A 24,509-nucleotide genomic window follows, 5' to 3' on the forward strand; every position below is an offset into this window, starting at 1 on the left:
GACATTCATTCATTCCTCCTCACCACTATGAGCTGAATAAAGAGCACGAAATCACTTTGCGACTCTGAGTATATTTCACTGGCGACGAAGGTGGGATCCCGCTGAGCTGACTGCCACACACAGCACCGCAGCACCACCACCTGCCGCACCGCTGCCTCGCACCGTGTATCCAGGCTTCAGCTCCGGGACACAAGGAACTCAGAATGGCAACCGACAGCAGCTTCTCACCGTTCAACCCAGCATCTGGAGACTGGGAAGCGTACGCCTCCCGTTTCACCTTCCTTCTAGAAGCCAAAGGGGTCACCGATGAAGAAGACGCCAAGAAGAGGGCGATATTCTTCAGCGTCTGCGGAGAGGAGACATTTGAAATCGCCCGGGCTCTCCTTGTGCCTGAAGACGTCGCTTCTGTTCCATACAAAACAATAATGGAACAGCTGAAGGGGCACTTTTCGCCGCAGCCCTCAGTAGTGGCTCGTCGAAATGCCTTCTACGCAAAGCGGCAAGCCCCTGGGGAAACCGTAACTGGGTTTGTGACCTCTCTCCGCCAAGCTGCCCGGTTCTGCAACTTCTCAGAGCTGGAGAACATGCTTCGTGACCGCCTCGTCGGTGGCCTGAAGGATGAGAAGCTGCAACGACGCCTCTACGCCAAGAAGGACCTAACGTTCCAGGTCGCTCTGGAGGAGGCCCTGGCAACGGAAGCTGCCAAGAGGTCGACGCAAGAGGCACGGCCGAGCCTGCCACCCCAACCGAGGGTCCACCATGAAGACCTCACCGACGACTCAGGATCTGACAGGGAGGAGGTGCACCGAGTACAGCAGCGCACTCAAGCAGCCCACATACCACAGCTGCCTCGACGAGAAGGAGGGAACTGCGCAAGCTGCGGGGAAAGTCACGAGAGGAGGACCTGCCGTTTCCGCAACGCAGAGTGCAGGCAGTGCAGAAAATTGGGACACATCGCCCGGGTGTGTCGAGCTCGGCCCACCCGACGCCAGGCATCAGATGACCAATCCAAGAGCCCCAGGTCCCGGGGCCCAACGCACCAAGGCAACTCTACGGAGCTCACGGACTTCCAGGTATACCAGTTGCCCCACCCCAACGTAGAGAAAATTTATGTAGAGGTACAGATAGAGGGGGCCCCATGCCGCATGGAGCTTGACACGGGTTCAACTCTATCCATAATCTCGGCAAGGACCTTAAGGAAACTGTGTCCTACTGGGGGTCCCAAACTCAGGCCAGCCCCATTCACCCTCCGGGACTTCCAGAAACGTAAGGTCCCCACAATGGGGGTGGGGACCTTCAGGGTGCAATACCGAGGGCGGACGCGGCAACTGGACTTGCTCGTGGTCAAGGGCCCCTACATTAGCTTACTGGGATTGGCATGGTTTGGACCACTGGGGCTAGCCATCACCGGGGTGAACCACACTACCTTACAAGTGGACGTGGACGCCATCTGCAAGGAATTTCCAGGGGTTTTCGATGGGAAATTGGGACAGTATACGGGCCCCCCCATTGCTCTACAGCTTGACCCCGCAGTACGACCGGTCAGGCTCAAGGCCCGCCGGGGTCCCGTTCGCCCTGAAACCCCGTATAGATGAGGAATTGGACCGGCTCGTGGAGCAAGGAGTGCTGGAGCCGGTGCCTAATGCCCCTTGGGAAACCCCAATCGTCACACCCGTCAAGCCGAATGGTTCGGTCCGCATCTGCGCAGACTACAAATGTACCATAAACAAGGCCCTCACGGCCCATGCATACCCAGTGCCAGTGGTCAGCCATGTCCTTGCCACCCTGGCTGGGTCAAAAATTTTTGGCAAGCTGGACTTGGCCCAAGCATATCAACAGCTGCCAGTAGATGAGGCCACAGCAGAGGCACAGACGATTGTGACGCACAGAGGAGCGTTCAGGGTAAAACGGCTGCAATTCGGTGTCAGTGTGGCACCAGGCATATTCCAGAATCTAATGGACTCACTCCTTAAAGGGATTCCTGGCGTCACCCCCTTCTTCGATGATGTGTTGATTGCCGGGCCCACACCAGAGGAGTTTGAGGACCGCCTCCGCACTGTTCTGCACCGTTTCCAGACGGCGGGTCTCAAGGTGAAGCGGGAAAAATGTCTACTAGGAGTGCCTCAGGTGGACTTTCTGGGATTTATGGTGGACGCAGAAGGGGTCCACCCGACTGGGGACAAGGTACAGGCCATTTGTGATGCCCCAGCACCCAAGAGCAAGACTGAACTTCAGGCCTTCTTGGGACTATTGAACTTTTACCATTCCTTCCTTCCCCACAAGGCGGCGGTAGCAGAGCCCCTACACAGACTCCTGGACAAGCGGGCCCCTTGGGTGTGGGGCCAGCGCCAGGAGGCTGCATTCCAGGCAGTCAAGGACTTGCTTGTCTCAAACTCGGTCTTGGCACACTTCGACGAGAGGCTGCCGGTGGTGCTAGCATGCGACGCCTCGCCCTATGGCATTGGCGCTGTCCTGGGACACCAACTCCCGGATGGAAGAGAGGTACCGGTGGCATACTTTTCCCAGACACTCAACGCAACCGAGCGGAACTACTCGCAAATAGACAAGGAGGGTATGGCAATCGTGAAGGGAGTAAAAAAATTCCATGATTTCTTGTACGGGCGGCCCTTCACCGTGGTGACTGACCACAAGCCGTTGCTTGGCTTGTTTGCCCCCGAAAAGCAGACCCCCCAAGTGCTGTCTCCTCGCGTCCTCAGGTGGTCAATTTTCCTTGCCAGCTACCAGTATGCACTGATTCACCGCCCGGGGAAGGCAATGGGCCATGCGGACGCCCTCAGCAGGCTACCACTACCGGAAACAGGCCCCGACCCAGCACCTGCACAAGAGGTTATGAGCCTGGAGCTGCTTCCCGACCGCCCCATTCAGGCACAAGAAGTTGCACACCATTCCAAGAAAGATAGGGTCATCTCCCGGGTCCTGGACTGGGTGTGGAGGGGATGGCCCAGCAGCAGCCCTGGGCCAGAATTCGCTGGCTACACAACCCGCAAACATGAACTGTTGGCCCACAAGGGGTGCCTGTAATGGGGAAGCAGAGTCGTTGTTCCCCAGCCCCTCCGCAAAAGGGTCCTCACAGCCCTACACGAGACACACCCAGGGGTAGTAAGAATGAAGGCCCTTGCCAGGAGTTATGTGTGGTGGCCAGGGATCGACGGAGAGATAGAGGCCTGGGTCAAACACTGCCAGGCCTGCTAAGAATCCCGCCCAGATCCCCCAAGGGCCCCAGTCCAGTCCTGGGAGTCCGCCCGAGCACCATGGTCACGCCTGCATGTGGACTTCGCTGGCCCCTTTCAGGGGAAAACATTCTTCATAGTGGTGGACTCCTACACCAAATGGCTGGAAGTCGCACTGGTACCGTCCACTTCCACGTCCGCAGCCATCCGGGTACTACGCAGGCTGTTTGCAACCCATGGGCTCCCTGACACTCTCGTCTCAGACAACGGGACTGCATTTACGTCAGGAGAATTCCAAACCTTCACAGCGCAGAACGCCATCCGCCACATCCGTTCGGCGCCATTCCACCCTGCCACCAATGGCCAAGCAGAACGCATGGTGCAGACCACCAAGGACACCCTTCGCCGCATGACGCAAGGGGATTGGGAGTACCGCCTTGCCACATTCCTCCTAGCACAGCACATCACCCCCAGCTCAACGACTGGCTGGAGCCCTGCTGAACTACTAATGGGTCGGTGCCTTGCAATCAGATTGGACCGCCTTCACCCCGATAGAGCTCAGGATGAGGTAGTGGTGGGGGAAGGCAGGAACCCCCGGACCTTCGAGGCCCAGGACCCAGTGTACGCAAAGAATTTTGGGGCAGGCCCTGCATGGGTACCCGCCATAGTCACCAGGGTCACTGGCCCCGTGTCGTACGAGGTGCTAACGGATGGGGGGCAATGCTGGCGCCGCCACTGCGACCAGATACGGCGACGATTCCCGGGAGAAAACCAGGAGGAGGACAGGTCAGAGGAGTCTCAAGGGAACAGCGGGGCAGTGAGGCCCATAGAGCAGGAGGGGCCAGCAGGAGAGGCAGAATCAGTAAATACAGAGAGGACCCGCGAGGCCGAAAGGACACCGGAACCAGAACCACGACTGAGCGAGCCGGTTGCACCAGACCAAACAGCCCCATCACAGCCAGCATCCTTGGAACACGAGCCAGAACCTGAACCCCGGACCAGGGAACACCACAGGCCGCAACGCACACGTAGGCCGCCGGCGTACCTCGAGGACTATGAATGTGACCTCCCGGGCAGGACTGGAACTTAGAGGGGAGGGGTGTTATGTATTGAGTTGAGTAGGACCCAAACTGAAGCAGTCTGATTGGTCCTAGAACAATAGGATCCAAATTGCAGCAGTCTGATTGGTCCAAGAACAATGCAGCAGTATGATTGGTTGGCAGGAACCACCCAATCATACTCCAGATACAAGTGAATCCACAACCTGATTGGCTTACAGTAGAATTCCAGAATTAACCAATCATGTGCAGCCCATTGTGTAAATAATGTATATAAAGCAGATACTTTGAGGGGACATTCATTCATTCCTCCTCACCACTATGAGCTGAATAAAGAGCACGAAATCACTTTGCGACTCTGAGTATATTTCAGTCTGGTACGTCTTATAGAGTGAAAAATACGGTAGTCCTTATTTTGGGGGGTATTTGATTCTTCTCTCAACTTGTTTCTACCTGCAGCAGACCAAAATGTGATACACACTCTCAGCTTAGAGCTGAAAATTTAAGCAAATGAGAGGTATGATTTGGTAAAAGACATGGTTGTTTTTTGTTCACAGATATTTCACCATATTTAATTATGTCTCACTTCTTTGGTGTGTGGTGCTATTTTGTTTTGTTTTTAATTTTTTATTCTGCCTAAAGCTGGAAGTGGCCTAGGTATCTCTGGGGCACTGAAACCGAGTGTTCCTGATCATTGTTCTTGCTGGCCAGGGCTGGGAGCAGCAGACAGGCACTCAAAGGCTTGGCCAGTATTCTCTGTAAAACGGACTGTACACACACACACACACACACACACACACACACACAGTGAGAGGGGGAGAGAGAGCAAGCATGCCCCAGAACCTTTTGCAATTTGCAGTGCTTCTGAAATGCAGAAAATTCAAAAAGCACTATAGACAGTAGAGTCTGCAACAAAATAAGCACTCCAGCATAAGTGTGCTATGAGATTGAATTCTTTTTATTGCTAAAAGAGATATAGCATAAAATAAATACCTAAATACCGTATTTTTCGCTCTATAAGACACACTTTTCCCCTCCTAAAAAGTAAGGGGAAATGTGTGTGCGTCCTATGGAGCGAATGCAGGCGGGAGGCTCTGATCAACACTCCGTTTAAAGAGCCTCCTCGGGGAAAAGCCCCCAAGAGCCGCACACATGCTCCGCACGCTCTTTAAAGGGAGTGCGGCTCTTGGGCGAGCCTTCCTCCCACTGCCCGGACGAGGCTTCACACGGCTATCCCAGAAGCCAGAACAGCAAGAGGCTATCCCAGAACCCAGATCTCTCCTGCTATTCTGGCTTCTAGGATTCAGAATATTTTTTTTCTTGTTTTCCTTCTCCAAAAACTAGGTGCATCTTATGGTCTGGTGCCTCTTATAGAGCGAAAAATATGATATAACAGTTTTATAGAATCATAGAATCATAGAATCATAGAGTTGGAAGAGACCACAAGGGCCATCGAGTCCAACCCCCTGCCAAGCAGGAAACACCATCTGAGCACTCCTGAGGTTGTCAAGCCTCTGCTTAAAGACCTCCAAAGTAGGAGACTCCACCACACTCCTTGGCAGCAAATTCCACTGTCGAACAGCTCTTACTGTCAGGAAGTTCTTCTTAATGTTTAGGTGGAATCTTCTTTCTTGTAGTTTGGATCCATTGCTCCGTGTCCGCTTCTCTGGAGCAGCAGAAAACAACCTTTCTCCCTCCTCTATGTGACATCCTTTTATATATTTGAACATGAGATAAATGAATAAATGCTTTTCATTTATTCCTCCTATTTATAGTTAGGGTTAACTATGTTGTAAGCATCCCAGGGTAGGATACAGAAGCATTCAGTTAAAAAGAAAAAATCAATCAGAATATGCATTTGTTGTTGTTTAGTTGTTTAGTCGTGTCTGACTCTTCGTGACCCCCATGGACCAGAGCATGGGGTCATGAAGAAAATATGCATAAGAAAAGATAAAAAAACCAACAAATTTGATAATAAATATACATAACGTTCTTTTGCAAAACAGACTCTCAAAGTACACATTTCAATCACAACATTGATGTATAAATTGGAAACAAAGATTCACTGGGGGATGCATTTGCCATTAGAAGCCAGGGCGTGTAATTTGAAAAAAACTGACCTTTGGATATAAACATGAGTGTTTCTCGAATATTTATAAAGTGGCACCAGTATTTCTAAACATACACACACACACCATTTAAGGACCTGGTAAAGAAATGCTGTCAGAAGGAAAAGGATGTTTGCAAATTACTGTAATTTCCTGAGATTATAGAGGAAGTTCATCCACTGAAGTCTTAAAAGGTATTGCTTTGGAGAGAAGTAAACATGTTTTGAACGATCAGGTTCGATGTTAGATGCCCAGAAAAGCTGGCAGTGTTTTTGTGCATGTACTTATGTTTTTAAACGGGAACAGGTTTCAGGACTGTGAAAAGGGGGGGAGACACACATTATTAGGCTGTCATTTTTCTGCAGATAAATTGTTATGGTGTGATTGGATTTGGATTAACCACAGGCTGCACTTGATGGAATGCAGTACTGCAAAAACAAAAAACAAAAGGAAACCTGGTAACTTTTGTCTGTTCAAGTTTCCAAGGCTGCAAAATAGGTCTTTGGGATTTTGAAATCACAGTTTACTAAGGCCCTTCTCCAAAGCATTGAACCTCTCAGAGTTTCCTGCTAATTTTAGCTTCCTCTTTGTAGGATTCCGTTCTTGGGTTCCTTCTGCACAGAGCCCTGGAGACGGGGAGGGACTCAGCAGAGGCGGACAGCAGCACTTGGCCAGTGCCTCAAATGGCCTTTCCACGACTGTGGCAAACCGTGTCTTGTGGGATCAGTGGAGGTGGTAGATTATCTATTTCTGACACAAGATTTGTATACCACTTAATCAAAAAAACCTCCAAGTGGCTTACAGAAAACTGTATTTTAAAACTCATTTAAAAATACTGATTAAAAACTGCTGTTAAAAACAAGTTGACATAGAATCCCAAAAAATCAGCCAGCATTCTTATTCTTCTGACAGCACTGAGGCATTCAGCATTGAACATGAGAGATGTAACCGCATGTTGTAGAGCCAGCAGGGTGAGGTGGTCAGAGTGTCAGACTAGGACCTGGGAGAGCAGGGTTCAAATTCCCACTTGGCCGTGAAGCTCTCTGGGTGGCCCTGGAGTCCGTCACGGCCTCTTAGCCTAACCTTCCTCACAGGATTGCTGTGAGGATAAAATGAGGAGGTGGAGAACTATGGAAGCCACCTAGAACTCCCTGGGAGAAAGGTGGGATATAAACTCAATTAATCAATTTTTGACAGATTTACCGTATTTTTTGCTCTATAAGACTCACTTTTTCCCTCCTAAAAAGTAAGGGGAAATGTGTGTGCGTCTTATGGAGCGAATGCAGGCTGCGCAGCTATTCCAGAAGCCAGAACAGCAAGAGGGATTGCTGCTTTCACTGTGCAGCGATCCCTCTTGCTGTTCTGGCTTCTGAGATTCAGATTTTTTTTTTCTTGTTTTCCTCCTCCAAAAACTAGGTGCGTCTTGTGGTCTGGTGCGTCTTATAGAGAGAAAAATACGGTAAGTCTGTTTGCTTAAGTAGACTGGGATGGGGGAAGATGCTCAGAAAAGGTTATCTCCTGTCTCAGTTGGCCTTGATTGTTTTATCTCTGGGGTCATCAAACTTTCAGCAGGGGGCCGGTCCACTGTACCTCAGACCTTGGGGGGGCAGACTGTATTTTTGGGGGGAAATGAACGAATTCCTATGCCCCACAAATAACCCAGAGATGCATTTTAAATAAAAGGACACATTCTACTCATGTAAAAACATGCTGATTCCCGGACCGTCCGCAGGCCAGATTGAGAAGGCAATTGGGCCGGATCCGACCCCCGGGCCTTAGTTTGCCTACCCATGCTTTATCTTGTGATGGCTGTTTAGCAGAGGCGCTGTTATCACACCCTTGCCAAAGGTTGCGGCATCCTGACATCCGTCATGTTGCACAACAGCCTTCACCAGCCTGGAGCCCCCCAGCTGTTTTAGACTACCGACTCCCATGATCCCAGCCAGAATAGTCCTGCTGACGGGGGCTGGTGGGGGCTGCAGTTAGGTGCCAAAGGCAGCTGGGGAGCGACAAAATCTGTTTACATGATCCAGATGGGTTTCCAGGGTCTTGTGGATTTGGTTTGACACGTCCCATGACTCTAGCCCTGGAATCCAGTGATGGGGAACCTGAGGGACTCCAAATGATGCTCAGTGCTGTCTCCCATCATCTCTGATACCCTTGGGCATGCAGGCTAGGGCTGTTGGAGCTGAGAATCCAGCAATATCTGCAGGTTCACAGATTCCCGGTCCCTGCCACAATCCAAACCAAAGAACAAAACAGACCGCTTTTTAAACCTTCTGCTTTGTATGTTAGGAAAGTCAAGCGACAAGGCTGAGATTTTGGGGTTAGACCTGGAGGGCTGGATAGAATTCAATTGTTTGCAGCTACTTTGGTGTCTTTCATTCATGCAGAACAAAGTTCTTCCTGGGGGACCCTTTTACCTGCCTGATTTATTTTTAAAAGGTAGATTTATGAGGAGCCATCACCTTATCAATGTCTTTGCCCCAGGATTTTCTCTTCATTGAAAGAATTATGCTCACTCTTGGATTCCAGTCATCCTCCCAGCAAGGCTTTCATAAGACTGCAAATATAAGGTGCTGCCCTTCCCTTTCAGAACCCCTGGGAATACCGTATTTTTCGGACTATTGGACGCACCGGTCCATAGGACGCACCTAGATTGGGGGGGGGAATAAAGGGGGAAAAATTATCCCCCCCCCCCCCGCCAGGCGCGGGGCTGGGGCGGGGAAGCCCGAGCTTCCCCCTCCCCCAGAACGGGACCCAGAGCCATGCCGAAGCTGCGCGCAGCTTTGGCATCGCTCTGGGAGCTTGCGGGGCTGGGGGAGGAGGAAGCCTTCCGCCAGCCTCCAAACCAAGTCGGGGGACAGCGGGAATGGCGCGCTGCGCCTCTCCCGCTGTCCCCCGAGTTTGCGGGGCTGGCGACGGGGAGGAGCAGGCTTCTCCCCCCCCCAGCCTTCTAACCAAGTCGGGGGACAGCGGGAAGGGCGCGCTGCGCCTCTCCCGCTGTCCCCCGAGCTTGTGGGGCTGGCGGTGGGGCTCTCCTGAAGCCTGGAGGTTGTGGGGCTGGTGGGGGGGAGAAGCAGGCTTGCTTCTCCCACCCCCAGCCTCCAGATCAGGTCGCGGAATAGCGGGATGGCGGAGCGCTGCCATCCCGCGATTCCCCGACCTGATCTGGAGGTTGTGGGGATGGTGGGGGGGAGAAGCAGGCTTGCTTCTCCCACCCCCAGCCTCCAGATCAGGTCGTGGAATAACGGGATGGCGGAGCGCTGCCATCCCGCTATTCCCCGACCTGATCTGGAGGTTGTGGGGATGGTGGGGGGGAGAAGCAGGCTTGCTTCTCCCACCCCCAGCCTCCAGGTCGTGGAATAGCGGGATGGCGGAGCGCTGCCATCCCGCTATTCCCCGACCTGATCTGGAGGTTGTGGGGATGGTGGGGGGGGGGAGAAGCAGGCTTGCTTCTCCCACCCCCAGCCTCCAGATCAGGTCGCGGAATAGCGGGATGGCGGAGCGCTGCCATCCCGCGATTCCCCGACCTGATCTGGAGGTTGTGGGGATGGTGGGGGGGAGAAGCAGGCTTGCTTCTCCCACCCCCAGCCTCCAGATCAGGTCGTGGAATAGCGGGATGGCAGAGCGCTGCCATCCCGCGATTCCCCGACCTGATCTGGAGGTTGTGGGGATGGTGGGGGGGAGAAGCAGGCTTGCTTCTCCCACCCCCAGCCTCCAGATCAGGTCGCGGAATAGCGGGATGGCGGAGCGCTGCCATCCCGCGATTCCCCGACCTGATCTGGAGGTTGTGGGGATGGTGGGGGGGAGAAGCAGGCTTGCTTCTCCCACCCCCAGCCTCCAGATCAGGTCGTGGAATAGCGGGATGGCGGAGCGCTGCCATCCCGCTATTCCCCGACCTGATCTGGAGATTGTGGGGATGGTGGGGGGGGGGATAAGCAGGCTTGCTTCTCCCACCCCCAGCCTCCAGATCAGGTCGTGGAATAGCGGGATGGCGGAGCGCTGCCATCCCGCTATTCCCCGACCTGATCTGGAGGTTGTGGGGATGGTGGGGGGGGAGAAGCAGGCTTGCTTCTCCCACCCCCAGCCTCCAGATCAGGTCGGGGAATAGCGGGGTGGCGGCTCTGCACCTCCCCGCTGTCCCCAGCTTTTGGGTGCAGGCTGCTGCCCGCAAGCCTTGCGAGCCCGCGGGACATCCCGCCGGGCTTGCAAGACTTGGGATAGCTTCCTGAAGCCTGGAGAGTGAGAGGGGTCGGTGCGCACGGACCCCTCTCGCTCTCCAGGCTTCAGCAAAAGCCTGCATTCGCACCATAGGACGCACACACATTTCCCCTTCATTTTTGGAGGGGAAAAAGTGCGTCCTATAGTGCGAAAAATACGGTAATTGTAGCAACTGCATACAGTGGTACCTCGGTCTACCAACAGCCTAGTTCACGAACTATTTGGAACATGAACACTTCAAAACCGGAAGAAGGTGTTCTGGTTAGCGAACATTTTTTGGAATCAGAACATACTCCGTTCGGGGGTGCACTTCCGTTTTGAGTGCCACACTTCCGTTGCCCGGCAGTAGAGAAGGGGGTCATCACGGCGTTTCCCGCAGCCGCAAGGGAGGATTGCAGGAGTACAACTCCCCCCCCCCCGTGCCGACACCCGGAAGTGGAGAAGGCCTCCGCATGCACGGAACCAGCACGGTGGCACATTTTAGTGCCTCCAAAGCTTTCCAAGAAAGTGCTCCTCCTCCTCCTCTTGCTCGTCCACCACCACCGCCCTCCACCCCCGCTCTGCTTTCCCTCCCTGCCATGCATCTCTTGCTACCATCGCTCTTACAACCACATGCGGATCTATGCCAATCCTTTCCATTTTGTTTCCATTTTCCATTACTTTCTATGGGAAAACACGCCTTGGTTTAAGAACACTTTGGTTTAAGAACGGACTTCCGGAATGGATTAAGTTTGTAAACTAAGGTACCACTGTATTGATATTTTAAGCATTGTGCCCCCTCCTCCCCCCCCCCACTCCCAAGTATCTGCTGGGAGCAGAGGAGGGCCAGGCAAGAAAGAAATGTGAGAGTGCTTTATTTATTTATTGGTCAATAGAACTTCTGGACCACCTTTCAGCCAAATGGGTCCTTTTATGTAATACAAACAGACAGAGCCAGAATGAAATTTGATTGTTCATTTGATATTGGCATGCCACTTTTTCAACAACCAAGTTGAGCTCAAAGCACCTAATGAGAATAGTGAAGGATTGACAAATAAATAAACCCTTCCTCATACAGAACACACACACATACAAAATAAGGATATAACAAGGATCAAATGAATCAAAGCAATAATAGTACAATAAATACAACAAATGAATCAAAATGGTGGCCAACTAGATGCCTGGTGGGGAACCAGCCAGCAGGACCAGCCAGCACAAGAGTCCCCCCCCCCCCCGTGGCTTCCAGCAACTGGCATTCAAAGCAGGGCTGCCTCCGACTGTGGAGGTTGAGCATAGCTCTTGTGGCCGGGGGCCATCGGCAGCCCTCTCCTCCATTAATTTGTCTTATTATCTTTTAAAGGCATCCAAATTGGTGGCCATCCCTGCCTTCTGGGAGAGTAACTTCCATAGTTTAGCCACATGCTGTGTGAAGAAGTACTTTATTTTATCTGTCCTGAATCTTCAAACATTCAACTTCATTGTATGTCCATGAGTTCCAGTGTTGAGAGAGAAAGAGAAAAGCTTTCTCCACTTCCCCCTTGCCATGCATAACTTCATAAATTGTGATTAATATGAATAAACGGGGTGCATTCTGATGTTTAATTATGCTTTATTTGGTCTGCCATCTTGATCCCACATGGTGCTTGGAGTCTAAAGGTAAATGGAGATCTCAACCTCCCCCTTGGGAAGCCTCATGCAGAGTTGGCCAGAGGCATCCCAACTGGTGCAGGTTGGGCTTGTCATACCAAATTTGGCAATGTCCTACCAAATGGGGTTACAATATCTTCAGAGGCATCCTAATCGGTACAGTTTGGATCTGTCACATCAAAAAATGGTCACACCACAGCAATGTTTTGGTCTGCCATCTTGATTCAAAATGGCGGCTGGTTGCCCAAAGTCAGTGAAAACTGCTTATCCCACCTCGGGAATCTTAACACATGGAGAACAAAAGGACAAATCATTTTCCAAAATATATAGTAGATAAGGGTGACTAATATATACAGATAGAAAGTGCTGTTTTTCTGGACACAGAAATGTGTTGTGCTTGGAACAGAGCACACCTGCATGTGAGGCATGTTCCCAGTGGTCTGTGGTGGTGGTTTTGTGTTACTGAATTAAAAGGCTGCACTGGTCTAGGTTTGTGATTTGTTTTGTTTTACATGGTGGACTGCTGCACTGTTGAAACAAAGCATTATTTCCAGTTCTTAGGTTGCTGAGGATCAAAAGACCCTTGTCCTCCTTTCAAGCACTTGAAAAAGAGATGGATGTTAATTAAGATATGTCAATGAGAGGAGGAGGAGGAGAAAAAGGTTGAGAGAAAACGTAATTTATGTCTTTAATTTTCCAAATGTTTCTCTTCTTCGTCTTGCGCCACTTAACTTTAGGAGTAGCAGTCTTTAATTAGGGACAGTGGCAGCTATAGAGGGTGATTCAGTTTGCATGCCAGGGGTGTAATATATCAAGTTATATCCCCACAAGTCCTGTAAAATAAGTATGGGAGCAATTTTATAATTATGCTGTGGGTGGGTGGCCCCAGATTAATTCTGAAAATGGGAAAAAGAAGATGGGGGAAGGGGAGCAGTCTGTTATTTCAGATATCAGTATTTTGATGGAAATGTGGACCAGAATCCTTTCCCCACAAAAAAACCCTTAGGATGATGATATAGCATGACAAAACATCAATCTGGGACATTTTGGTGAAGAAAACCTATAGAGTTGAGGAAATTCCACAAAAACAGGGAGAAATAAGACTTTTCCCCACATCAAGAAACCATTGGGTGGTGCCCAACCAACTTTTACTCAGGTGCAAGCCCATTCAAATCCATGGACCTCTATTAACCATGCCCATGGGTCAACTCTGAGTGTGACTAACACTGAATACAACTCCATGGGTTTTCCTCCACCACCACCCTATACTTATATTCTGCTATTTAACTGGAGTCCTCAAAGCAGCTAAGAACATTTATAAATGCAACAACCAAATCCTACACAGTAGACCCACCAAAACCAATCAGCCTAATTTCATAATTTTGAGTGCAGTGGGGTTCATTATTCCTTCATCCTAAAAGAAAACTCAGGGAATTGAATGGACTCTAATGTGCCCATTAATTTCAGTGGTTTTACTCTGAGTAGTACTAACATTGGGATTTACCCACAGTGGGCCATTCAAAGAACAGCCAAATGGTAAGTGCTCCAAAGGTTTCTGCCTCTCTCCATCAAGCAACCACATTCTCCACCTGAGAATGGGGAGCTGCAATTTTCTCCTCCTTCTTGAGTTTTCTGTACAAGCAGCACATGCACAAGATCCTAATATATGATTAGAAATCACCATTCAGGGAAGATACAGGAGCCAAGAAGATGCTCATGGATTTAAAAAATCCTTCCTTCCTTTACTTACATGAAAACAAATTTACAGTTGATTTAATGCCACCCATATTTTCACTTGCTGCTTCCATTCTGCATTTCATTAATGCCATAGATTTTCTGCACACAGGCGGGTAGGTGGCATGAAACTGGAACGGGATCAGTGCTTTGTAAGCTGAACTGCTTGTTCTCCTCAATGTCTTGGGAGCTGCACTTCTGTTGCCTTCCCAGCTGACACAGGGGATGGCCATGAGAGGGGCAGCGGGAGGGACGCAGCTCTTTTGGGGTAGCTTCAGGTGTGTGTGGCAGGTGAGCAGGGAATGAATGCCTGGCTGATGGAGCAACAAGGTGGGAGGTCTTCAGAACTGTGTTTTGATTTTATTGTTTTTTTATGGATATGATTCATAAATTGCTTAGCAAGAAACTAGACTTCTAAAAACTGGGGCATAGAAGACTCAGTCTCATTGCATCCTCTTTGATGTCTGGAACCCGGATGACCCATTTTTCTGGACTGAACCTGCTACCTGTCAGTTTGGAGCTCCCTGTATTCAAATGCCAGCAGCCTCCAGGTGAATGAAGAAAACAGCCTTCTTGCCCACACCTGTAAGTTCGCCAAGCCAACAATTCATCGGCCGAGTGTGGAAGTTATTCCACTAATCAAGACATAAGAAACTGCACCTGTCTTTGAGACAAAGGCTTGAATTCCATTGAGGCCTCTTTTTCTGTTGAGGTGTTGCATTAACAGAACATTTTTTAGTATTTCCTCTAAAATTATATACCTGGTGCTTTGACCGCTTAGTCTTTTGTATGCATCACTGAAATCAGAGCAGGGGAAACCCTTTGAGGACACCACTGTTCATCATCAGGTGCAAAATTGAGAAGTATCAGTCAAATCTTTTCAAATTGAGGGGTGATGACCAAAAAAATTAAAGAATCGGCATTGTCTCACACTGGAGGGAAGATGGCAGTTCCAAGTTAGGAAGGAGTTGTCAACCTTTTTTAGGGGGTGGGGGTTGACTAATAATCTGTTATTGAACCAATTACTAGACTGCTTAAATTTAAATACATTTGCACTTTATCTAAAGTTGAAATATAAGTGACTTTTTGAGAGATGAAGGAAGCTGCCCCAGGTAGGGTTGGGAAGGTCCAAGAGCCTGGAGAGCCACTGCCAGTCAGAGTAGACAGTACTGAGCTAGATGGACTAATAGCTTCCTGTGCTATCCTATGTATGTTCTCAAGTGTGAGTCAGCTGCTTCTGAAATGCCCTCCAGTTTCAAAAACAAGTTGATTTTATGAAGTTACTTTCAGGTCCAGTGAGCTCATTACCGTTTGCTCTGACTGACAGCAGCCTGGCAAGGGCTCAGGCAGAGAAGGGTCTCTCCCCCCCCCCCCCAGCCTCCTGTGATCCTTGTAACTGGAGGTATCTGGGGTTGAACCTAGGGATCTTGTGCATTCAAAGTATGGGCTCTACCACTGAGATGTGATCTCTGAGCATTTGTCCTCTGTCAAAGGCATCTGCTATTCTGAAAAAGGGAATCGGGAAGCCTGATGGGTGTAGAGCCCATTATGCATGTTGGCTATCTCCCTGCCCAAGAATGAGCCTATGCCCAAATAAATTTGTTAGTGTTAAAGATGCCCCAAGAATCTTTTGGGGTTTTTTATTGCAGGAGAGTTGATATAATTAGAAAAAGACTCAAGGGTGCTTCTCCAGCATGCGGCCAGGAAAACCACACATGGCAACGAAAGACTGGTTGTGAGCATTCCGTGGCTCCCCTTCACACCCTTGAATATAGCTGTTTCATAGAATCACAGAACTGTAGAGTTCTAGTCCATCTAGTCCAACCTCCTACAATGCAGGAATCACAGCTAAATTTACAATATTTTCCCCCACTTTGCAGACAGTTATTGCCTTCCAAAGCAATTTCAATTAAGGGATGGCTGCTTTCAGATTTATCTGGCTCACACCCACCCACCAGGGAAGTGTGTGTCCATAGGAAATCAAATTGTAGCCAGGAATGTTGCAGAATTATGCTTGCAGAATTTCATTGACTAATAAGAAATAAGAAAGACTGTAATAAGAGTTGCTGCTGGAATGCTTTTGTGGCCGCAATACAAACAGATGCATTTTCCTTTTTTAGGAGCTGGCTGGTCCCGCATTTGTTTCTGAGGAATGAAAGGGTTATGTGCAGTGTAAATTGGACAGGCCTAATAAAGACCCACATCAAGCAGATAACCATTGACAGCATTTATTATCCAATCTGCTGGAAATGTTTTTAGCGCCCATCGTCTGTCTTGCTTTGATAAGGAGTGACATTCTCTCTCTCTCTCTCTCTCTCTCTCTCTCTCTCTCTCTCTCTCTGTCTGTCTGTCTGTCTGTCTCCCCCTTGCAGGACCTGTTGTTTAGCGTCTGTGCTCTCAATATCATCTCCACTATTGTCTGTGCTCTGGCCACTGCGATGTGCTGCATGCAGATGGTCTCCTCTGACATTCTGCAAATGGTAAGTGAATTCCAGCAAGAGAATGTGCAGTTATGCGTCTATCTCTTCCCCCTTGCCTTGGTGTATCCATGCAATATTAAAGGGGCTCACCAAGGGGCAAGTCCAGATTCTCTTTTCAGGGACTTTGTGTTTGTTTGTTTGTTTGTTTGTTTGTTTGTTTGTTTGTTTGTTTACCACTATGTCATAAAAAACACCAAAGTTAACAGCAATAAAACTATAATGGAAACCATATAAAATAAGTTAAAAACAGACATCAATTTACCATCATGGAAGGATGTATTCTTAATTGGCGCATAGGCCTGGAGCAATGGAAAAGTTATCAGCTGGTATTTAAAAGCTGGCAGAGAAGAAACGTACTGAATCTCTATTGGCAGAGCATTCTTCGTGACTGGGCCAATGTCAAATGATCCTGGGGAATGACCAATGATGCTCCTCCAGATGATCTCGTCAGCTGAGCTGTGATTCAGCATTTGATCTCTTAGAAACTGTTGAATGCTGCTATTCTGTATTCATTGCTCCCATTTCCTCTTATGTAATCCAGCTGTCCCCAACCTGGTCCTCTCCAGATGTTCCTGGACTCACAACTTCCATCAGTCTCAGCCCTCATGGCAAATGACTCACCAGCCTCCTCATTTGGCCCATGGGGCTTTTTTGGCTATGTCGTGCCCACCTGGCATTTTGGCCTGCAGGGGTGGGGGAAGTCCAGACTGCCAGCTCCAGTTCCCCAGCTAAGGTAGGATCCCTCCTCCAGGCAGCCTTCAGGCAGCAGGGCTCATCTTAGAATAATAGATTCTAAGATTCTCCAAAGAACTGCACTGAACAAATAAATACCGTATTTTTCGCACCATAGGACGCAATTTTTCCATCTTAAAAACTAAGGGGGAAAGTCTGTGCATCCTATGGAGCGAATGCAGGGGGGGGAGGCAAGCAGGAAAAGCCCCCAAGAGCCACACACAATCTTGCGGGCTTTTCCCCAGGAGGGAGAAGGGACTGACACGGCCAGTCAGTCCCTTCTCCCTCCTCTAGAAAAGCCTTGCGTAATCTCTCCAGCCGCGGGAGGCTACGCAAGGCTAAAGAGGAAGCCCGGGCAGCGAGCGCGATCCATCCCGCTCGCTGCCCGGGCTTCCTCTTTTGCCTAGCACGCCTCTCCAGCCGCGGGAGGCTGCACTAGGCTAAAGAAGCCAACTTTTTAAAAATCTCTCTATCTCTACCTCTTTTTCTTTTTTCGTCCTTTCTCCACCCCCTTATTTTCCTCTGGATCAGTGTTTTTATCTAGATTAACGTTTTAGTTTGGAGGGGGGGGGATATTATAAAAAAGGAAACTTTGCAGCTTTTACTTTAGTATACAATAAAAACAGATTAAACAAAACACAAGAGAATGAACTAGAATAGAAGAAGAAGAGAAAAGGGAAAGAGGGAGGATACAAAGCCATTTACCAGAGGTAGATCTTAACCCTTGCCTCACCTGGGAGCTTCTCTGGGCAGGAATTCCCTCGGCTTAAGTGGGGTGAGGGAAGAGTGGCAGGTAGGGGGGTACCTACCTAGACAGTGAAGCCACATGTCTCTCCAATGAAAATTGGAAGTGGGCATTGTGTGAAGTGGCTGTGGATCTCCTGCCGCAGAAGTGTAGGACTGTATAGAGTTGGGAGGGCCACCCGAAGGTCATCTAGCCCAGCCCCCTCACAATGTAGGAATCACAGCTAAAGAACGCCAGGCAGATGGTCCCCCAACCGCTGCTTAAAAGCCTCCAGTGGTGGAGACCCCCAACAACTTCCGAGGTCACAGAATTGCAGGGTTGGAAGGGAACCCCAGGAGTCATCTAGTCCAGCCCCGGTGGACAGCGGGCACGATCCAGCCCGTTGTGCAAGGCTAAAGATGCTGCTCAAGGCTAAAGAGGAAGCGCGTAGCCTGTCCGTTGCTCTTTGGGCTGGGGGGGGGAATATTTTTTCCTTGATTTCCCCCTCTAAAAACTAGGTGTGTACTGTGGTCCGGTGCGTCCAATAGAGGGAAAAATACGGTACTGTATCTGACATGGTGCCTCTCAGCTGTTGTGGGAATCCAGCTGCCATCAGCCCAGCCAGCCTGGTCAATGGTTAGGGATAGTGAGAATTGTAATCCAAAGACAGCTGGAGGGCAATGTGGAAGGCACCACATTGGCCAGCCTTGCTCTGCTCTGATACAGCTTATGTGCTGCACATCAAACAGCAACACAAGTGTGAATCAGCCAGGGGAAGAAGAAAAGGGAATTGTTTGGCGATGGCTTGTTTTTTGGCCCATTTATAAACTTTGTTGTTAACAAGGTAGTTTTTAAGGTCCAGCTCAATAATTGATGGGAATGAGAGTAGAAAAAGTTCTGAGATTGGTGTGTACGTGTGTGCTAAGGAACATGCTGAGCGGTAGGGGGTGTTGCTTTTCTTATCCATACCTTTACAGGTTTTTGCTCTGCATTTTTTTCTTTTTCTTTTTGCTGCATGATAAAAAGTGCTGATAAAGGAGATCCCTCCATTTCCTCTGAAAAGGAGCTTGAGCCGTTGTGCATGTTCCAAGCAAGTGTCCTTGTGAAAAGCACTAGAACAGTTAGTGAGAGCATCCTTTTCTTTTGGAACATTCCCTCTTGTGGGAAACAGATGTTCCAAGCATCCCCTCTTCCCCTTCTCCAGCGTGGAGGAGATGAAGGGGCTCTGGGTGTTTGAAGGATGAGCCAAGCAGGTCTTGCTCATGGCAGGTTTCAAGCAGAGCCCACACAGCTTACAAGGGCAAAGGAACACTAGGGTCCTTTCATGCAAATTAAAAGCATGACAGTCAAGTTAAAAGTTAACAAGTCAGATTCATAAGAAAACACCACAGCACCCTCCCTAGAATTCTAAGATTTTTGCTTATGTTCTACCTTTTCACCAAATGAGGATCCTCCTTTGCCTTAGTGGTTCACATAATCCGTCCTAAATGCCAACCCTTCTTCCTCTGTCAGCGGTTCTACGCCTTAGCAACACGAAACTGGCATATATCATCACGGCCATCCAATCTCTTTCCACGCTTCGTGAGTCACCTTCTGTCTTTACGACCTGCATGCTCAGTAATCCCCTCTGCATCGATTCTTTGCCCTTAAATTACGAGTTGTGCTTGTGGTATCCTGGGTCTGTCGCTTAATGTCCTGCTGATCTGAAGGCATGAACTGAACCAGAAATCACACCCTTTGCTAAGCTTGGCTTAAATTTACCGTAGGATTGGAAGTGGGATTAGTTTAAACTTACTTGTCAAGCCTCAAGGAATATTACTCCTCATTTTCTTCTGAGAGCGGCCCTTACCTGAACTATATGGTAAACTTGCTCAGTGTATCTTGAGAAGTAGGAATTAACAAGAGGAACCTGTGACAAAATATTGCTGTCACATTGCATTCTCCAACCTGGTGCCCTCCATAAGTTGCTGGACTACAACTCCCACCAGCCCCTGCCAGAATAGCCAAAGGCCAGGAATTATGGGAGTTGTAGCCCTGCACAGTCCAGAGGGCCCAAGGCCAGGGGAAGTTTATGATTCCTCCCTCAGTTGCAGGATATTCCCGCTGAGGGTGCTACCCGTTCCTTCATCCCCACCTCCAGGTTTGAAGGACTGTGTTCAATGTCTGGATTACGAGAATACCATTGACTGTAATGATGCTGGGCTGTTTATTGTGACTGTCACAGCCTCCCTCTGACTTAAAGCACTCTTGACATATTACCTCTTGTAAAAGTTCCAGCAATGGTATCCATCAGCAAATGTAAGAAGAAGTTAATGATGGTATGTGGTCACTGTATAGCTTCTGTTGTCAGCTACAGGTATAATAATAATAATTCATTGTGGGTCTCATTAGGTTCCATTTCACTGAACAGCCTGCCTCTCAGTTTTCTACTTTTGAATACATTCATCAACAGATCTTCTGGTAGAGATGACCATAGTTCAGTAGCAGAACACATGCTTTGTGTGTAGAAGGTCCCAAATTTACTCCCCAGCATCTCCCACTAGAGATGAAGCATCAGGTGTTGGCAAAGGCCTCTCTCTGCCTGGGAGTCAATAGGTCCGTGTTGTGTTCAGGCACAGGAATTATCTGTGCACTGTTCATTCAAAGGCAACCCACAGCTTGCACCCTACGCCAAACTCTTAGGCTCAAGCAAAACCCTGCCACAGGCAGAAATGTGTTGCCTTCTGTGAGCCAGAAATCAAGCCAAGAGCCAACAATCTGTTCAGTTGCCTCATAATTCCCAGAGAGACTGGACTTCCAACACTTCTTATGGAAGTGATATCTTAAATTCAGAATATATATCAGGGATCCAGAGACTCGGTTCACAAAAAATGTGGAGGATTTATTATAACTCTTATAACACTTTCATGGGGATTTAATTTCACAGCTCTAGAAATAGGAATGCAATATTAGGGTGCAGGATGAAAGTTATTGGCGCTTCCTGCTGCTTAATCTTACAAAACACTTCCTTTTTAACAGCCACACATGATTTTTCTACCAGAAGGAAGGGAATAGTGGTCTCAAATGACCCAGAGGACCTAGGAACTGAGTCCCAGAAGGATAGGGACATCTGGGGAAAATGTGGAGACAGACTTGGGGGCAAGGCAAGCTGTGGAATCAGGTAAAGAATCGGACAAAGCAGTAGAGAGGAGAAGAGTGAAAGATAGGTATGCAGCCAGGTGAGCAGTCTGAAGGCACCACTGGTGTCAGGAAGACTAAGAGGCAAGGAGAGCGGAGGTCAAGAACGGCATGTGTTACCTAGGGAGCAGGGAGTGGATGTTGGAGCCAGCAGAGAGAGAGCGCGCGCACACACACACAAACTTCTTCTTTTTTTAACCAAATATGTCCTTATTTCCTTTTTGTTACATAGGTAGAGAAAAAAGTTACAAACTTTGAGAAAAATGATAAGGAAGACTACTATATATTTTAGGGGAATTTGTCCTCTACGTACCATATTGGCCTGAATATAAGCCACACTCGCAAATAAGCTGCACCTTTAAAATTCAAGGGGTAAAAAGAAAAAAAGACAATACCCAAATATAAGCCGCTCCCTTAAAATTGCCGGCACAGGTAAGTGATGAGCGCTCTTCCCTGGTGCTCTCCCCTTGTGGTTGTCCACCTGCAGCGGCGTGAGTGTGGCGTACCCACTTCCCAGCTGGTTTGCAGCGCGCTTACTTCTCAGCTCCTCCCCCCCCCCCCGCTAAGATCTATCCTGTAATGGGTGGGAGGCAGTGGCACCCTAAAAAAACTTTTCGGCTGCAGCAGTGGTGTTTGGGGGTGGTGCACAGGCTGCCTGGCGACTTTCCCCCTTTTATGATTCCTCCATCCGCAGCAGTGGTACTTGCAGGGTTGCCTAAGGTTGCGGATATAAGCCACACTCTAACTTTGCATTATCAGAATGGGGGGGGGGAGTGTGGCTTATATTTGGGCCAATACGGTATTTGGATGGCTCTCGAGATACTGGGGTGAGGGTTCCTGAGGTGGGGCAGTGGTCGTTGTCATCACTTGACTGGTGGATGCCATTTTGAATCAAGGTGGTGGTGACCAGAATGTGACTTTGGTGTGACACAACCTGTGTTTAGTATAGGTTTGGTCACCTCTTGTGATATCATCACCAAACTTGCCATGAGGGTTCCCAAGATGAGATAGAAGACTCTGCCGGAAGCCGGAAGAGTGGCTGGGGAAACTCAGCCAGATGGGCAGGGTATAAATAATAAGTTGTTGTGGTTGTTGTTGTTATTGTGTGACAAGTCGAAATTCACAAATTACACTATCCATTTAAAAATCACAATATTGTTGGTTTCTACAATTTCCTGGGAAGCTCCATGCACTCACTATTAAGAAAGACAAAAAGAGAAAAATAAGTAATACAGTGGAGTAATAGTTACTTAGCACTGCATACCTTATGGGAGAAAGCACCTCTAAGCTAAAACTGTAAAAACCCAGTATAAATACTATATGAGATATACCAAGTCAATCACTGTCCTGATATGTCCAATCAGTGACAAAGACTGCTACCTGCACCCCAGCAACCCTCATGCTGAGTTTGGAGGTGCTATCCGGGAGGCAGCCAAGCCTTTGCCAAAAATGGGTATAGTCAATCCAAAGTCATGTTTTGGTCTGCCGTCATGATTTATAGTAGTAGTAGTAGTAGTAGTAGTAGTAGTAGTAGTAGTAGTAGTAATAATAATAATAATAATAATAATAATAATAATAATAATAATAATTTATTTATACCTCACCCATCTGGCTGGGTCTCCCCAGCCACTCTGGGCGGCTTCCAACAAAATATTAAAATAAAATATTCTATTAAACATTAAAAGCTTCCCTAAACAGGGGCTGCCTTCAGAGGTCTTCTGAAAGTCTGGTAGTTGTTTTTCTTTTGGACATCTGATGGGAGGGCGTTTCACAGGGTGCCACCACCCAGAAGGGCCTCTGCCTGGTTCCCTGTAGCTTCACTTCTTGCAGTGAGGGAACCGCCAGAAGGCCCTTGGCGCTGGACCTCAGTTCCAGGCAGAATGATGGGGGTGGAGACGCTCCTTCAGGTATACTGGACCGAGGCCGTTTAGGGCTTTAAAGGTCACTTTGAATTGTCCTCGGAAACGTACTGTGAGCCAATGTAGATCTTTCAAGACCAGTGTTATGTGGTCTCGGCGGCCACTCCCAGTCACCAGTCTAGCTGCTGCATTCTGTATTAGTTGTAGTATGGTTTACGGAGTTCAAAAGCCAATGAAGACCACTGTCCCACCTTAGGATCCCTTGTGCTGAGAGTGGCAATGATATCTCTAGAGGTGGCTGAACGTAGGGAACAAGTGGACAAATCGTTTTCTAAAATATATACTAGATTAGACTAGACTCCCCCTCCCTCCTCCCCTCTCTTTGTCGCTCTCTCTCTCTAAACTATGAGATACCTTTACCCAACTTGTGCCCACTCAAGTGCTTCATTTGGCAGAATTGGCACTACGACAGGTTCCTCAAAATGCCCTTTCTGCATTTGTATGAACTCAATCGTTTAGTGTGGCAGCACATACACTTTGGAACTCCCTGCCTGTTGAGATCAAGCAGGCGCCTACACTCTACTCTTTTCAGTGCCAGCTCAAAACGTTCTTGTTTAGACAAGTCTGCTCAGATGCTTAGAAAGCTGCTGTGAATTTTAACCTGCTGTAGTATTTTTACTTTTTGTATGTTTTAAATTATTCTTGTAAATGTTACTTAATAATATTATTGTTTTATCTTTTTGTAAACTGCTTTTTTCTACAGCCAAATCTTGTGGGAAAGGGGCTTACAAATAAATGGGTGACGATGATGAAGATAACGATCCTGATTGTGTGTCATAGTAATTAGAAGGAGGTACCATTCCCTCTAATGCTGAACTTAACATACATTATGCAGTGATTCCTGACTCGTATACGGGTGTTCTTTGGAAATGTGTTTTTGCCTTTTGCTCTGACTAGCAGCTGATGTGCTTTCTCCTGCTGTATGAACTTGCTAGAACCTACTGAGTGCTATTCCTAATGCATCTTGAATCTCCTGCTTGTATCACACAGTTCCTGCCGCAGAGGTCTCATTCTGCCAACCCTGACTGTATGACGCCCCATGGGACTATCTTGGGGCACCAGACCTTGGATTTTGACGAGTTCATCCCTCCAATTCCACCCCCACCCTACTACCCACCCGAGTACACATGCACTCCTGTGATAGAAGCACAAAGGTAAATGATTTCTTTAGCCTGTGACTAACCGTTCACACAAGAGGCATGAATGAGCTGGTACTCAGCAAAGTGTTCTTGGTCTGCTGCCCTGTCCCAGGCCCCAGACAGCAAAGAGGGATTCTTCCAGGGCTGCTGCTGGCTTTGAAAGATAGCAAGGCACTCTTGGGAGCCGCAGGCTCACTTCAAATAGGCAGCATTTTCATCCATTCATTGTATAGGTTCTTAGTAGGACTGTTCCTTAAGTTCAAAACAAGTCTTAGCTGATAAATCCTACAACATTTAGTTAATTCATTGAGTACAGTGTAAATTGGCATGCCTTTGCAAGAAGCATGCCATCTTTTGTCTTTAGATGACCCAAATGCATCATAGCAGGAATAAT

At 48.5% G+C, this 24,509-nt stretch overlaps 1 protein-coding gene across 2 annotated transcripts in view; it reads left to right on the forward strand.

Annotated features, from left to right (window-relative positions):
* Positions 1 to 24,509, forward strand: part of ENTREP2 (endosomal transmembrane epsin interactor 2) — a 214,368-nt gene that overhangs the window by 181,854 nt on the left and 8,005 nt on the right. For both annotated transcript variants that reach the window (XM_081170598.1, XM_081170597.1), the window contains exons 5-6: positions 16,317 to 16,424; positions 23,967 to 24,130. In XM_081170598.1, coding sequence (XP_081026724.1) covers positions 16,317 to 16,424; positions 23,967 to 24,130 — 272 coding nt within the window. The remainder of the gene's footprint in view (positions 1 to 16,316; positions 16,425 to 23,966; positions 24,131 to 24,509) is intronic.

This window comes from Podarcis bocagei (genome assembly GCF_964188305.1).
Source record: "Podarcis bocagei genome assembly, chromosome: 14".
Classification (NCBI taxonomy): domain Eukaryota; kingdom Metazoa; phylum Chordata; class Lepidosauria; order Squamata; family Lacertidae; genus Podarcis; species Podarcis bocagei.